Consider the following 17,465-nt stretch of genomic DNA (forward strand, 5'->3'; position numbering starts at 1 on the left):
AATTTTTAATGTTATTTTATTTAATTAATTCAGTTACATATCAGTAGCCACATATGGGCCGGTAGCCACTGTGGACGGCACAGGTAGAAGTTACCAGTTGGAACCGTGCAATTAAAACATGATCTAAACAATTGCTAGCTTTTACTTTTCTCAGGAAGTATCTTCCTTGTTGGGAAAACCTTGCATTTTTACTTTTCAGGGAGATATTTTAGAAACTGAAATTTGCAGTTAAGTCTTACAGCCAAGGGCCAATTACTTTTCCAGAATAAATGAGTTGTTTCTATTTCTAGAAACAAGGGAGAATGGTGAGTATTGCAAGTTTAGTTTTATTTGTCACATTAAATGGCCAACCTCTCTTTGTGTCATCCTCAACCGCTGTTTCCTTCACCAAGCTACACTGACTTTATCCACATTTTTCTGTTTTCATCTGAAGGTGTCCCTGAAGGCATATATAAAATATTCATTCACTGCATCTATGGGAAGTGGCTTTTTGGAACGGATTCTCGATGAATCTTTACATTTATTAGTGAATATTTTATAAACTATTGTTGTGATCGGAAAATAAAGAGCAACTTTGAGTACTGTATTCTAAAGCTGTGGAAAAGCTCTTTATTTGGTATATTTTTCTTGTGCATATCGCTATCCGTTTCCTGTTTCAGGGACTAGAAGCAGGATGATTCTGAAACTAGAGTTATAAAGATGTAACCCGGGCACACCCTCCTTCTCAACAGCTTTATGTTTGATGCCAATTGTTATAGGGATGGTCTAGGTCTTAGCACTTTGTTTGAACAAGATGAATCTCTTCAAGTGGAGATGCTGCTTCAGAGACAGTCCTGAGGCATAGCCTAACTCTGTGGTTCTCCAAGTGTGGTCCTTGGACCAGCACAGTCAGCATCACCTGGGAACTCATTAGAAAGGCAAATCCTCAGGCCCTTCCCAGACCTACTAAATCAGAATCTCTGGGGAGGGGCCCAGAAATCTGTGTTTTAGCAAACTCACCAGGTGGTTCTGAAGCATGCTAAAGTTTGAGAACCGCTGGCTTAATTTTCTGGTGTTCACACCTTGACCGTTGTTTTATCTTCTGGTGTGTATGAGCTCTGGCATGGCACAGCTGGCTCCAAGTATGTGCCACCATAGGAAGTGTAAGGACAGTGATTTGTCACCAACTCAAGGGAGTCGCGTGGGGAAGAGGTGTGATTAGGAAGGTCAAGAATCCACCTTCTTCCCCTCCCACAGTCTGAGAAATACTTGTTCCGGGACAAAGGGATAGTATATTGTGATGGGAAAGGTGTTGACTTAACACTAGTGAGACCTGGGTGCAAATCCCAGCTCTTCTGCTTAGCTTCAGACACACAGCCAAGTTTGCCTGACCACTTTAGCTTTTGTTTCCCCATCTTCAAAACGAAGACTCAGTAAAACTGCATATAATGCGATAAGTGGAGTTAACCTGCTTAAAGCGTGGGGTCACGTTATTGCAGGATTAAGGAAATGACCCCCGCCAGCCTCCAACACCCGCCAGCCTGGAATTCTCAGCTGGTAGTGCTGCTCCCGCCTGTCCCTGTCGTGGCTGTGGTCTGGCGCCACCTAGTGGTGGTTGGCTGCTCTAGCTTATTTGTCAATGAGGGTGATTCTGGGTCCTGCACTTGATTGAAACTTTCAGGACAGTGGCCGTGAATCCAGGAATTTCCAGGTTCATTGGTTTCTGTTTCATTGGCTAGATCTGGAGTGATTCAGATGGGAGGATACCTTCTCTCTGCCTCCCTGCTTCTCAAGATGAGTTTTCTTGCTGTTTTCTGCCTGGCCTCACTGTCACTCCATGTGTCTGCGGTAGAAGATGGGGGTCAGTCACCAGTCACGTTATAACCACTTGGGTGCCATCGCAGGGGAATTTTACAGAATTGTCAAGACAAAGAGATACAACGTAGGTAAAGTGCCCAGTACATAGAAAGTGCTTTAAGAAATGAAAATGCCCTTCTCCGTTCCCTGGTAGGAAGAGAGAAACTGGAATCCACGTGGAGGTGTGCACTCAGCAAGCATTAAATAGTGCGGGCGGGCTCATGGCACAATGGAACAAGCACGCACGTCAGCGTCAGAGAGCCTGGCTTCCAACCTGCCCACTTACTGCCTGGGCTAGCCTCTCTGAGCCTTGGAATTTATGAAATGGAGGTGATAACTTTTAACCTATAAGTATGGTGTTTTTATGAAGAGAAGAGGAAACCCAGAGAGCTGGGAGCAACCCTGGGTGTCATTTCCAGTGATTCCCAAGAGTAAGCAATTCCTGCATCTTTGCACTGCTCCGTGATGTTGACACGTGACAGGTTGTATTTCTGCCTAATTCTTGGGTGAACCCTTTCCGTGCTGGCTGAATCCTAGAGTAGGTGACACGGAGTGGTTTGTGAAACATCTCTGTGAAAGGCATGTGGCAGGTGTGGACAGAAAGGGAGTTAATGATGCAGTGATATGTGTGGCAGTGTTTTCAGACACCTTTAAAACTTCTTTTAGTATATGAAAGTTCTAAATATAGTACTTGAAACACAGAAGGTAATCAACAGATGTTAGTTTTTTTCTCTCACTCTGACAAAATGCAAACTAAATATGGGTGTTGGAGGCAGTTTCTAAATGCAGGGTGTCTTTTAAAACTTTAGTGAAAACTGGAGTTTGAGTCCTTCGGAGCAGAGGAAGGTCCCACCTTCTCAGGACTGTGGCGGAGTCTTAAATATTTTTTCTTTTTTTGGTAATAAAGGAAATGCAGATGCAACCTCTGAGCCCTCCCCTGGCCTCTGGGGTCTGGACATGGGACTCCTCAGCTCTGGGGCCTGGCAGCAAAAGGATTTGTCTAGGGAGTTCCCTGGAGGTCCAGTGGTTAGGTCTTGGCGCTTTCGCTGCCGAGGGCCTGGGTTCGATGCCTAGTCGGGGAACTAAGATCCCACAAGCCGCGTGGCCAAAAAAAAAAAAAGAGGATTTGCCTAGCCAGTGGGCACTTTTTAAAATGATGATCAAAGTGATACCTGTTCATTTTCAAAAGTTTGGGGATATGTAGGAGAGTATAAAGAAGCAAACAACTAGCGAACATTCCCCCCACCCCACCCCACATCCTACAGATACCTACCATATATGTCTCCTCAGAGGCACTGTCATTCTTGGACAGATTTCCTTTCCAGTCTTTTTTTCTTTGAATTTCTTCTTTACATAGTTGAATCTTACTTTTTTTTTTTAACTTTTCACATTATTACATAAGAGTTTTTTTTTAAAAATTAAGAAGAAAGTATTGTTTCTCAGATTAGATACATAATTCCAGAGAAATTTAATCTAGAAATGTATGAAGCAGAAATTTCTCTCATACCATCTTCCAGTGTACTAAATACTAGAAAAAAATTTTAAATATTGAAAAGTATAAAGTGATAAGTGAAATTTCCCTTTAATACAACCTGACAGTGCTATATAAGATAAGTTTTAAAAAGAAAATTATAAAATAGGAAGTGAATTTCCCTGTAACACCATCAGCCAGTGCTCACCACTATTAGTTTTAATATGCAGTCTTCCAGTTTTTTTTTCATATCAGTGGTGTGTGTGTATGGGTATAGGTTACTGAAATGGAATTATACTATAAATATAGTTATCTAGCTTGCTTTTTTCACTTACTAATGTAATTTGAGTATCCTTCTATAGTATAAGCATTTTTGAATACCAATGAAACACTTATTTGACTGGTATTTTAAATGACTACATATTACATTTAAATGTGTTCTGTTTTATGTGGTCATTTCTCTAAGGCTGCCAATTTGGATCTAAGTAAACGTTTATTCACATTTCCGATTCTTTCCCTAAGCTAAGTCCCAGACAGCCCAATTGAGTCAGAGATAAACATTTTAAAGTTTCCTCTCCAGGGTGAGTTAATCGTTTTACACTCTCCTCTATAGCTTACAGAAATATGCACTGACAGCCATCACAAATGAATATGACTGTTTAAAAAAATCTTTATCATAAGTGGGAAAAGCTCTTGTTTACTTTGTGTTTCTTACAGTGCTGGAGGGTTCGACACTTTTGTCGCACGTGTGATGATTTTCCTCTATGATTTTTGGAACAGAGGTGATCTACCCTCTGTTAAATCAAAAAGCTAATTCCTGCTTAGATTCTTTAGAACTTCCCTGACCCTGTTCCGGGAACCAGAGCGGGGCGTTCTCCACGCCTTGCCTCAGAAGCCTCACCTCTCTCTAGGAAGTCCTGTGCGTTTCCAGACGGCCTCCTTGCTCCCTCTAGTGGCCTCCTCAGTAGCTGCAACCTCGCTTCCCTTCCTCTCATCAGAACCAGGTCATCCCAGTGGGACGTCCCAGAAGGGAGCAGCAGAGCAACGGCGCTGCACGGACTTGCAGCCAGACGGTGTGGGGATTGTTTTCCTCTTAGGGTGGGCTGTTTGTGTCCTTGTCGCCTTGGCTGCCAGGGAGGGACTGGAAGCAGGACATAAGCTCTCACCGCGAGCCTGGCAGGGACACAAGGTAGAAAGGATACTCTAGTTAGTTTTCATTTTCCTTTCTAAAACTGAGCCCTGTGGAATCTTTTTATAGAGGGGAAATTTGTAAGTCAGTAAAGTAATTAAGTTTAACTTCCATGGCTGTCACAGGGTTCTGTTAGTGAACCCTGAAATCACTGAGCTGTAGGTACTCATTCTTGTTATCCTAGTTTAGTTGGGAAATGCTTGTGAAGGTTCTAGAATGAGAACTTCCTAGAACAACTTTGAGGTAAGGACAGGAGGGAAACTTTGGAGAACTAAAGACTTCTAACGTATGCCTCATTGCCATTCACACTCTCTCACTCCATTCAAGTTTGTTTCAGGCAATAAAAATAATATACATAATCATTGCAGAAAAAAACTAATAACATCACCATTTCCTTTACTCAGAGATAATGACTGTGTATGAGCATATAAGTGTGTATGTGTATCCATGTCTGTGTACACACACACACACACACACACACAGACACACAGATGTTTTTAACCCCATTTTGCAGTATTTTAAATATTTCTCCACTAAATATTTTTGGAAAACAATCTTTTTTTTTTCTCTTCACTCTCCTCTTCCTGTCAGAAACACATTCTTTAATATGGCTTCGTAATAGTACGTAATTTATCTGATAAGAATTAGATATTTGGTTGACACTCATTTCTAAAAAAATTTACTTATTTAATTTATTTTATTTTTGGCTGCGTTGGGTCTTTGTTGCTGCGCACGGGCTTCCTCTAGTTGCAGCAAGCGGGGGCTACTCTTCCTTGCAGTGTGCGGGCTTCTCATTGCGGTGGCTTCTCTTGTTCTGGAGCATGGGCTCTAGGCACGCGGGCTTCAGTAGTTGTGGCACATGGGGTCAGTAGTTGTGGCTTGTGGGCTCTAGAGTGCAGGCTCAGTAGCTGTGCTGCACGGGCTTAGTTGCTCCATGGCATGTGGGAATCTTCCTGGACCCATCTTCCTCGAACCTGTGTCCCCTGCACTGGCAGGCAGATTCTTAACCACTGCACCACCAGGGAAGCCCGACACTCATTTTTTTGTAAGCTGTTATAAATGATGCTGCGATGAAGATCCTTTAAACAATTTGATTATTTCCTTGGGATAAATTCCTGCAGTAGAATTTTTGGGTCACAATAATCCAAACTTTCTAAATTCTGTTGAAATTTGATATTAAATTTGTCTTAAAAAGCTTGTTTCAGTTTCTGCTTTTCCTTGCAGAGTGGAGAGTGTCAGTCTGTCAATGTCATTACTAACACTGTCATTCTTTTTAGCCTTTGCTAATTGGATAGACAAAGCTTGGTATACCATTTTAGTTTGCAGTTATAAAAAAATATGAGAAAAGTTAAGGATTCTTTTATATTCATTGGTCATTCATACTACTATTGTCATTTCCCCCCATTCTTTGCCCAGTCTTAAAATATTGGGCTGTTAATTGAGTAATTTGCATATTGGGGTTAAGTTCTGTTTGTCATATAGTACAGGTGCTTTTTCTAGCATGTTGTTTGCCTTTTGGTTTATAGTGTTTCACCTAAAGAAGCTGTGTGTGTGCAGTTTAAAAACAACAAGAAAAAAAAAAGCTACAAGAAAGTACCATAGGAAATAACCCTTATTTACGTACCACCCAGAATGCGCAAACATTTATCTGTTGTCATTTTGGCTTATTTTTAATAAAGGAAGAAGAATATTACAGATAAAGTGGAATCATGTTGGTTCCCCCTCCCGTCCCATTTCTCCCTTCCCCAGGGCAGGTACTATTATGAATTGAGTGTATGGATCCTTCCAATCCCAGCCTTTATACTATTACCTCATATACAAGTATCAATAGGCAATATATAGGACTAGTTTTTGTGTGTATGTAACTGACATATACACTCTCTCTCATAATAATGCATCGTTGAACAGTTTTCCTCATTTGCATATGAGGATTTTCAGTTCAATTCGTAATGATACATACAGACCTAGTTCATTCATTTTGATTGCTGTTTAGTATTGCATCCATTGAATATAACTCTAAATTCTTCCTCAACGTATTTATCAATTTTTCCATATTGGTGAACACTGAAGATGCTCTGGGTTTCTCAGTTTTCATTTCAGCCCTGCAGTGAACATCCATACATGCACCTCTTTCTGCACACTGGGGGAGCTTCTCAAGGAGTGTCCCTAGCAGTGTGTTGTGGGTAATGTCAATTTTCAGGTCAACTGGCTCTTGCCAATTCTTCCCAAAGTGGTCAAGCCAATCGACATTCCCACCAGCAGTGTGAAAGGGTCCCTCTTGTGTCTCACAACTTCGCCAAGACAGGGAGTTATCAGACTTGGTGAGTTTTGCCCATCTAGGGATGCGTTATCTTCTCATTGTGGTTTTAATTTGCATGCACTGATTGGTGGTGGAATTGAACATCTTTTTCAATGGTTGTTGCCTAGAGTTTAACAGGTTTTGTAATAGGGAAGAACCTTTGTATTCTATTACAAGTTAATCCTTAAAGGCATGTTGCCTTTAAGCTTAAAGTGTACATAATGGCCCATCTCTGGGAACCCTGGCTCCCAGGTAATGCACATTAAGCTAAAATACCTTTGTTTAGCTCACAGGAAACATCCTTTGTTTAGCTCACAGGCCCACCCGTGAATGGCTGCATGCCCCTCTGGAGGCTGACTGGAACCAGGAAATGTTCGGCTTTACTCCCTCCCCTTTAGTATAAAAGAGCCTGAATTCTAACTCAGGCACGGTGGTTCTTTGGAATAGGAGTTTACCATCTTCTCGGTCTACTGGCTTCCCGAATAAAGTCGCTATTCCTTGTCCCAACGGCTCGTCTCTCCATTTATTGGCCTGTCGTGGGGCAAGCAGTACTAGCTTGGATTCAATAACAGTTTTCTCTTCTCTACACCTTCCTTTGATCTTTTTCCCCATTGGGTTGCTTGTCTTTTTCTTAGGATTATTAGTATTCTTTGTATGTTTTAGATACTAATGCCATGTTGTATGTTGTAGCCATCTTCTTATCCCTGACTTGCCTTTCCCTTTATTCCATTTATTGCCCTTCCCTTGGTTAGACTGCTACCAAGACCTCTTAGTCTGAGGCTGAGTTGAAATTACAGTTACGTCCTCAGGGGATGTAGCACATGCTTAGAGCATTAAAACGTTCTAGAGGAACCCATCAGAGGGTTGGGGAGACATTGAGATAGCAGTAAATCTGGCAGCAACTAACACCCCGCAAAGGGTCTGACGAGGTCAGGAGAAGGTCAGGGCCTTCCTGTTAAGCTTAGTATAGAGGCAGGCAAGTGGATGGTCAGTGCATGGAAATCCTTACCGTGCTCAAGTCAAAGACAGTTGCCTGTATTTTCTTGTAACAGCTTTTGTTTTTCGCACTGAGGTCTTTAGTCCATCTGGAGTTTTTTGCTTTTGTAGTTTCATTTATTTCTTTTTGTGGCTTTTCCCCTACATTGATGCTTTCAGAGTCCTCTCTGAGCTCCGATGAGTCTTCATCAGCAACCTCTCCCTTGTTACCTTGTGCTCTTTGCCTGCTCTGGGGCGTCACAGGCAAGGACACCCATTGTGTAGGGAGGGGACTTCTCTGTGTCTCAAGCACCATCAATATTTTCGACATCGGTGATTTTGGTTTCAGGTGACTTTAGGCCTAAGGAGCTTGATTCCACTAGTGTTTAGAATTCATTCAGTTTTTGAAACTTCCACGGAGTCTGTTGGGTGTGATCTGTGCGTGGCCCTGCAGGTATTCTCAGATCTTGGGTTGCTGCTGAATACAGATCCAGGGTCTCCCAAAAAGATGCTTCCGCTTACCTTGAACAGGTGGCCCATTGTGTTTTTCCATAAGGGATGCAAGGAATTGGTACAGTGTGCTATTCTTGTCAGTGTCCTAGCTCTATGGAAACTAAAGGTACATCTAAGGAGTCAAGGTGCTTTGAATTTTTCCCAGTTCCACCCACCCCATTGAGATCAAGAGAAAATAGGAAAAATCATCATCTTTTCAACAGTGTGTGTTTTCTGTCGTTCAGATGAAAAAAGATGTGAAAGTAAGGAAGATAAGAGCTGACCAATTTATAGGAATTTCCCGATAGTTTGTCACCAGCATCCCCTGGAGAATATGTCAAAGGTGATGATGCCCAATGTCTGTGGGAAACGGCAGCGTCACAGGAGACTGTAGCCTGGTATCCCCACATGTGGATGCCTCTGCCATCTTGTCACCCAGCGTCTTGCTGGCTTCTTTCTCAGCAGAGAGGAGGTGCGAGAAGTGGGTGTGGGATGATTCCCAAGTCAGTCTGCCAGGCAGCAACCACCAGGGGACCCTGTCTTCTGGCCTGAGTCTACCTGTTACCAAGGACCACAGCAGCTTTCAGGAACCAGAAACTTTTATCGATAATTGGCATTTTTTGCATTATTATTTTGTATTATTATTATTTCTGCTTTAAAAGATTTTGCCTTTCTTTTCTCTTTTTTCACTGCATATTAACACTTTCTGTTTACCCTGCCTTTGTGTTTTTTCCTTAGGCCGGAAGCTGAGAGGAAAAGCCTTTTATTTTGTCAATGGCAAAGTGTTTTGTGAGGAAGACTTCCTGGTGAGTTTGTCACCCAAGCTTCCCCTCCTTTCAGTCCTGCCCTGAGTCAGGCAGGGAGCGTGCAGAGAAGCTGGGCTAAGCAGAAGAAGGTGGTTTCTCTCTGTGGTCCCTAGTGCTGTCCGGAAGCTGCACTGCTGGAGAAAGGTGTCCTGACTTTCCTTCTGCAGAAGCATGGGGTGGCCCACGTTCCCAGGCAAATGACAAACTGCAGAGCTTTGTGCTTTTCGGGGGCTTGGGGGTTGCGCAGCGTGTCCTCTTGTGCTTTGCCTATTTCTGCCTTCTCCACCCAGCTCTTAACTCTCACTCTGGGACCTGGGCCCCCTTACTTCTCATCCTGCCTGCCTCTCCCACGCACTGAAAGTCTGTCCATGTGCCAGTGACTCCCACGTCTGAACTCCGGCCACGTAGGCGCCTCTGAGGCCAGCTGTTCACAATCTCCCTGCCCATCAGACAGTCCCCAGGGTTGTCCCCAGCCCATCCGCCAGCCCCTCCCACTGTACTTGAGAGTCACCTGAAGCAGAAAAGTCCCCTTGCCTGGGAACTTATCTCTGAGAACCGTGTCCTAGGTTCCTCCTCTACCCCTCCGCTTTCCTATCTCTCCTAGAGTGTGGCCAAGCATTGGGCCTGGTGCCACCGCATCCTCCCCAGGCCTGTGTGGCTCGTGACGTCAGCATGGCTCCGCCGGCCCCTCACTGCTGTGCTGTGTCACTGCCCAGGCCCGGGATCCAGGGTTCAGAGCGTGCGCAGGAGCTCTCTGTGGCCTGGGCAGCCTCCCATCTCACTCACTCTGAGGCTTGCGGTTCTCTGCACGCCATGGCCCCATCCTGTGTGCCTTGGCTTGCACTGGGTCCCCTGCTTGGAATGTCTTCACCCTTCGTTTGCCCAGATCACCCGACGGCCTTCACGTTCCCCCGCCTCGCAGTGGATCTCCCCTCCTGTGTGCTGCTGCCCCGGGCTTGCCAGTGGTCAGGGCACCGCGTGTCTGTTTACAAGTCTTTCCCGGACTTGACCGTAACTTCCTAGGGAGGGAGGAACGTGCTGCTTCACCTTTACACCTTCAGACCCTAACACAGTGCCAGGCATGGAGCGCTGACTGGTCAGTGGGACCACCAACGTGAGACCCAGAGCTGGCTCGGGGCCAGCTTCTCTGTGGATGTGTGGGTTGACTCATTATGACGCGTGTTTGCCGGCAACCGCCAAGCAAACCCAAGGAAATTGCTTCCTGCGTGCCCTCAGGAATCACTTCCTCCACACGTTCACTTCAGTCTCCGGCGCTGTGTGTTTGATAGTCAGATGGTGGCACACCAGAGTTGACTGTCTCCCAGTTTCACATCTGATGGGCCAAGTGCCTGTCCTGCTCCTGGAGTCTCATGGGCCCTTGGTGGGCCAGGTGCCCACCCCTGGGCAAAGTCTTGGGTGCTGGACGACTGCGAGGCTCTGACTGGCCAGGTCTGAGCCAGTGCCTTGCCTTGGAATCCATCATGGGGTCAGCCCCACGGGAATCACAGGACCACAGGATGGGGAATGGGGCTGGATCCCAAAAGAAAATAAAGAACTTTTACCCCTAGAATCAGGAGGAAGTGCTGGGCAGCAAAACCCCACACTATGTGGTGTAGTGTTGTAGAAAATTTCCCTTTTCTTTTCCACCTTCCTTTCCATTACATTTCCCTTATTAAGTTGTGTTTGCAATATTTAAGCTTCTAGTATCTTCCAGTGTGTAGTATCTAGTCTGTTTTCTGAGGTGAGTTCCTCGTTTCTTTCAAGACTAGAGCTGTGAAAAAAAAAAAAAAAAAGACTAGAGCTGTGTGTGTGTGTGTGTGTGTGTGTGTGTGTGTGTGTGTGTGTTTTGGTAAGGTAAGGTAAATAATATTTATCCAGTTTCTTTGAAGCTAATTGTAAAAGGCATTGGCTTTTAAACCAGACCCAGACTTGAATTTGAATCCCGTCCTTACCCCTTACAGGCTGTGTGACCATGAGAAGGTCAGTTAACCTTTCGGAGCTTCCCTTTGCTTCCATTTGAGAAACGGTGTAATATATACCTTGAAGAATTGTTTTTTTGTTGTTGTTTTTTTTGTTTTTGTTTTGAAGAATTGTTTTGAAAATTAGAGTGATGGTCTCAAACTTGAGTGTGCATCAGAATCCCCTGAAGGGCTTGTGAAAACTCAGGATGGCTAAGCCCCACCCACTGAGTTTCCAGTTTAGTAGGTCTGGGGTGGAGCTGAAGAATTTGCACATCTGACAAGTTTCCAGGTGATGCCAGGCAACTCCGTTTTGAGAACCACCGGATGAGAGACTGACGCCTCTCTCTGCGCAGCCTCTTATGCAGAGCCTGGCGTGTCATGGGTGCCTGGGTGCAGCTGTTGAAGGCGAGTGGTATTAACATTTGTAATGGCTTTTGTGGCAGAGGATATCCCATGATTCATCACACTGTTGTCCACGGGGTCACGACAGATCCTGTGTAGAGTGACACATCTTTCTGAGAAATTCCTTGTGTTCCTCATGACTGGCGGGGAAGTAGCAAGATTCCTCTGCCCCGCCTGGGTTTAACTTTCTTTTCTCTTTCCACTGCAGTACTCTGGTTTCCAGCAGTCTGCTGACAGGTGTTTTCTTTGTGGACATCTGATCATGGACATGGTGAGTAGGGTCAGCCGAACAAGATAATAGCATGGTGGGAGGGGGAGGCATTCAGAGAAAAAAGAAATTAATAATTGAGAACAGTGTTTCCTACCTTGATATGTGGCTACATCTGGTTTTATAAAAGAAGACCCCATGCTTGCTTGCTTGCTGTAGCAGCACCCGCATTTGGCTTTTACTGGAATTAGCGTCCTTCGCCATCCAGTCCCCATGATGTCATTTCTCCTGGCACTGTCTCCTTTGGGCTGTTCATGTCACATTGGCCTCCCTCTGATTTTCTGTGGTCCTTGTAGCGTCCCAGGTGAGATGCCAAACGGAGCTGCAGAAATCTCAGCTACTTTGGAATTGGGTGTAGCACGTCAGATAACACAGTTGTTTTTCCCCCATGTTCTTCCCGGCTTGATCATTTCCTTAGATGAGGTCTGGGGGCCCGTTGTTAGTTCTGAGGTAGCAAAACAGGGAGCAGGTTTTATCCATTCCGTTCCTCGCTCAGCCATGGTTCTCTGAGCTTGTCCTGGGCCTCAGTGCCTTTATCTTTTGAGTGGGGAGACAGCTCTTCCTTCCTGGCCTCCTTTTAGGGTAAGGTTGTGAGGTTAATGAATACAGAGTTCTTATTTTCTCAGGGATCAAATTGCTCACCATTGGAGAACAGCCCTATCGAATTTCTTTAATATATTGGTCAGAGAAAATCGTTATATAACATTCTACTAGTTGAAAGAGTTAAATCCCTCTCTAAGCTGAGCCATTAATTCCATCATAGAGAAGGGAATTGCTAGTCATTGTTTTTGTTTGTTTGTTTGTTTACCTTTTTTATTGAGAAACAACTCAGAGGGTGCGCATCTTAAGTGTACAGCTGAATGAATTTTTATATATGTATATACCTATGTGTAAACACCACACAGATCAAGGTATAGAACATTTCCGACATCCAGAAAGACCCTCTCCCACAAAGATACCCACTGTTCTGACCTCTATTGCCCCAGGCTGGTGCTGGAACTTCATACAGGTGGATTCATATAGTATAGATTCCTTTGGGTCAGCCTTTTCTCACTTAGAAAAATGTTTCTGAGATTCATCCATGTTGTTGTCTGGTTGGTAGTTCATTTATTCTCATTGCTAAGTAGAATTCCATTGTATGGATACAGCACCCTTTATTTATCCATCCTCCTGAAGAGGGGGACTTGGGTGTTATCCAGTTTTTGGCAATTTATGAATAAGTTGCTCTTATGCATGTCTTTGGCGGACATAAACACTCATTTCTTCCGGTTTTATGCTGACAGGTATAAAACAGTGAACCAAAGCTGTCCCTGTTTGTGAACAGACGCTGTTGCCGTCCAGGCTCTGACACCGCACAGCACAGCCTGGCCCTGTGAGCGGTGTCCTGAGAAGCGGCTAAGGCCTTGCTGGGAATGCGGCCCTCCAGCCATTCCGCCAGGGGAGGCAGGCCCAAGCCACACACCCTCACCTCTACCTTCCCCAAGTGCCTGCCCAACTCCACAGGGCTCCATTTCTTTAGCAGATTTTGTCCTTGATTTTAGAGCCCTTCTGACAAACCCACCACATATGAGGCCAACAGTGTCCAAATTTATGAACATGACTATACACTGTTCTTATCTGTGGGTATCCTAAGCCTTCTTTGGGCCTCAAGGTATTTCATTTCTCTATTACTACATGACAAGCCACCCCAAAACTGAGTGGTTTAAAACAACAGTGATTTATTATTTATCATGATTCCATGGGTCAGGAATTAGGTCAAGGCTCTGCAGGGCGATTCTTCTGCTCCATGTGGCATTAGCTGGGGTCACTTACTCAGCTGTGTTCAGCTGATGGCACAAGATGATCTCTCACCCTCCGGGCCTCTCTCCCCACGGCTACTAATCTTACTCAGTAGTCTAGCCTGGACTTCCTTTCAGCAAGAGAGAGGAAGTAGCAGCTGCCAATTTTCTTACATCCTTGACTTTAAAATCTCAGAGCATCATTTCTTCCTCATTCTATTGATCAAAGAAAGTCACAAGGCCAATCCTAATTCAAGGGAAGCGGGGAACTGAATTTTGGAGACCATCTCTACCTCATGGGATAACATGAAGTCACACTCCTCTCAGACTTGAAAACTTTCAGCGAATGACTGGTAGTGACACTTATTTTTAAAAATAGAACACTTAGTTGCCACCAAGAATTATAATAATACAGAGAAAGGTTCCTTCAGTTACCATTCTTGGTTCTCCAGCAGAATTCAGTTGTGCAACTCTTGGTGTAAATTGTCCGTCTCTGCTCCATCTTTGTTAGTAGAGGGGCTTGGAGGTTGGGCATTTTCCCACATGAAAAAAATTATTACACCTAGTCAGAATGCAGCAAAATGGTATCTTTATCCTACCATACTTCTGGCGCAGTGTGGGTTAAATTAATTTAAGGGTCTCTTTCTGCCAAGACAGCATTAGTCTGGGGGCCAAATACATTCCAAGGTCCAGATTGCCGAGGGGACTCTGAAGCCCAGCCGGTTGTTCTTCCTACTTTGGCAGCTTGGGGGGCCTGGAACATTAGTGAAATCCTAGAGGGGATGAGGAAGCTTGAAAGCTGAGCTTTCAGAGGAGAGCTGGGCTGGCATGACGTCCTCCCGGTGCCCCCCAGCTGCAGTGTGTGAGGTGCGGCATGGCCAGAACACAGCATGGCTTTCCCACAGGACTTACGATGCTCCGCCAAGGTTCTCGTTGGTCCCAAGTCCCCTTCCTTCTGCCTGTCGGGAGGCTTTCTGTGTGGCCCCACTCAGGGATGCTCATGACCATTCCGTACACTTCTTGCCTACGGTGTTTCGGTGCAGGCTTGCTGGTGTTGATTCCATAGTTCTGTCGTTTGTGCTAAGTTTCATGGCGCAGGTAATTGCAGAAATGAATCTGCTACTGAGTCATCAGAGATGCTTTCAACTGCAGGTTACAGAAAGCCCAGACTCAACTCAAACCAATGGTTCTCAAACTTTAGCATGCATCAGAATCACTCTATTAAAACACCCATTGCTGGAACAGGGCCCAAGAATGTGCATTGTAAACAAGTTCCCAAGGGTTGCTGATGCTGCAGGTGCAGGGACCATACTTTGAGAACCACTGACTTAATAGGAAAAAGTGTTTTATCTCACCTAAGAGGTTTGGAGGGAGGCAGTTCCATGGTGAGTTAATTTGGTGACTCACTGACACCACCGGTAGACAGGACGTTCTTTCCCTCTCTTCTCTCTCCCACCCTCCGCATCTAGGCTCTGTTCTGGTTTCAGGATGGCCTCTTACAGTTCCAGGTATCAGTCACATCCGGATCAAATGATGCCGAGAGGAAGAAGGTGCATGGGGCTTTCTCCTCATTGTGTTTAAAAGCAGCAGCAACAAAGAGGCTTTACTTGCAATTGGATTTGAGATAATCCGGGGCCGAGTCACGGGCTTCTGGATTATCACGCTGCAGAGTCAAAGCTGCTTAGTAGGGGCACCCAGGAGAGAGAAGTTAAGAGGTTTTTCCCAAGCTCTTCCATTTCCTTGTGGAGTTTCCTTTAATCTTTCCATGTATTTGCTGCTTCCCAAATCTGAGGTGGAGCCTTTCGTGGCCCTGCTTTGCATCATTTCCTGCAGAGAATCATGTTTTTTGATCGAGAACCCTCCCTTCTGGAGGTTTGTGAAGTGCAGGGTAATGATACCATTTGGTTTCCTCCTATTTATACCTGTAACTAGGTTAGCCTTTCCTGCCCCCATCATTGCTTGACTTGGTCCAAGTGAAACTGGGATGAGGGTGGCAGTTGCTCATATGGACCCTCAGCCTGATGTGTCTCCCCTTCCACTGGCACTGCCTTCCCTATAATCCCAGCTGAGTCCTAACCTCTTCCTGTGCACCCCCAGATCCTTCAGGCCCTGGGGAAGTCCTACCACCCCGGCTGCTTCCGCTGTGTCATCTGTAATGAGTGTTTGGACGGGGTACCCTTCACTGTGGACTCAGAGAACAAGATCTACTGTGTCCGGGATTACCACAAGTAAGGAGAGCCACTCGTGTAAGCCACACTGGCTGAAACTCAGCAGGGTGGAGGGTGGGGACCTGCTGAGGCACGTCTGCAGGCTGCTTGCACTGTTGTCGACAGTGCAGCGAACGTGCAATGGTTTTGAGGGGTGTAGCACGGGCCTCGGGGGTCAGCGGATGCCCGTGCAGACAGGAACTGGTTAAAGAATTACGTTTACTGGAAAAACAGGACCAAAAAACCTATAATCAGATTCCTGACTAGGCCTCTGGAGGAATGTGCCAAGCCCTGTGGCTCCAGCCTTACCAAACTTCAAAAGGCCCTGATTCAGGGCTGGTCTCCACCACCCTCGGTTTGCCTGGGCCTGTATGAGGCACCATGAGGGGGGTAAACAGGTCAGCCTCCAGCCCTAGCAGAGTGAGAGGGAGCAAATGCACTTGTTACCTCTGAGGAACAATCCCGAAGCAATAGTCAGGAGTGTGCCAGGTCTGTCTTTATAGACGAACTAGAGGGATTCATGTGAAGAGTGATGGGTGGGAGGCAGGGCCGGGCCAGCGAGGAAGGCTCCAGGCACAAGTCTCCCCGAAACACCTCAATATGCCCTTCACTGCTTCTTTGCTTCTCCCGCCAGGGTGTTGGCCCCCAAGTGTGCAGCCTGTGGCCTTCCCATCCTTCCACCTGAGGTAAGATGCTTTTTCAGTTCTGCTCCTGGGGTCTTCCAAGAGATGAATATTTCCCTGGGATCTGTGTCCTGTCCTTATACCTTTGTAAAAATACTTCTAAAATCTCAACTCTGAGATAAATGGTGTCTTCACCAAGAAGCCCGTTTCTCATTAGCTGCCTTCCCTAGCCCAGTTTGTCCCTGTAATTGGGTCACATTCTCTGACTTGATACTAACTCCCAGATTAGATGATGAGCAGATGAACAAGACCAAGTAGGTGGTTTTTTCACTGTTGACTCTGACATTCCAGATGGTAGAACTGCATCCCTCTCAGTTCCTCTCATCTACTCTATGTGTCCTTTTTTCTGCTGGTGTTAGTATCCACTACTGATTCCTGCAGTTCTCCTAAGGCCACCTACTTGCTGCCCCAGAACCCTCCCCCACCCTCCTGGCAGCGGAGCCCGATGGCCCCCCATATAGCCTCTGGTTCTTGCTTTCCTTTGGTCCAGGGCTCAGATGAGACCATCCGAGTCGTGTCCATGGACAGAGACTACCACGTGGAGTGTTACCACTGCGAGGTAGGCCCCTCCCTGCCCTAGAAGGCCCCCAAAACCCATCCTAGAAGTCCAAGAGGAAAGCATCGTGGGTTGATGGAGGCAGGATGTGGGCAAGGGGCTGCCCTCCAGAGCTGACAGAAGAAGTGGGGTGAAGCCTGATTTGGTGGTGGGGGGAGGGAGGTTGGAGAAGATGCATAAAAGTCTTTACTGTTTTCTCCATGTTTGTAACCACCAAGTCCTGAGCCGGTCACAGCTGCTCTCCCTGAAGCCACTGAGTGGGAGGGTCACGGGGAGTGTGGGTTTCAGGTCCTTTTGGGGGGCCAGATTGTCAGGCAGGTGTGTGATTTGAGGAATAGACTCCCTCCCCTCCAGCTTGTAGTCTGTTCTATCTGCTGGGAACCCCTTTCTCAACCGAGCCCTGAAAATCATGAAGAAACCCCCCTTGGAAACAGGCATGTCGCTGGTTGGTGTAAAGGCAGGTGGAGCCCATCTGTCCCTTCTCTGTTGTGTCACACCCCAGGCTGAAGGAGTCAGTGGTGCCCCATGACTGTCAGGAGAGC

The 17,465-nt window shown here is 45.9% G+C and overlaps 1 protein-coding gene across 1 annotated transcript in view; it reads left to right on the forward strand.

The window, feature by feature from the left end:
• Window positions 1-17,465, forward strand: part of LIMD1 (LIM domain containing 1) — a 73,192-nt gene that overhangs the window by 50,515 nt on the left and 5,212 nt on the right. Inside the window, exons 3-7 of the mRNA XM_079933935.1 lie at window positions 9,001-9,068; window positions 11,640-11,702; window positions 15,575-15,705; window positions 16,319-16,370; window positions 16,858-16,926. Coding sequence (XP_079790061.1) covers window positions 9,001-9,068; window positions 11,640-11,702; window positions 15,575-15,705; window positions 16,319-16,370; window positions 16,858-16,926 — 383 coding nt within the window. The remainder of the gene's footprint in view (window positions 1-9,000; window positions 9,069-11,639; window positions 11,703-15,574; window positions 15,706-16,318; window positions 16,371-16,857; window positions 16,927-17,465) is intronic.

This window comes from Stenella coeruleoalba (genome assembly GCF_951394435.1).
Source record: "Stenella coeruleoalba genome assembly, chromosome: 10".
NCBI classification, from domain to species: Eukaryota; Metazoa; Chordata; class Mammalia; order Artiodactyla; family Delphinidae; genus Stenella; species Stenella coeruleoalba.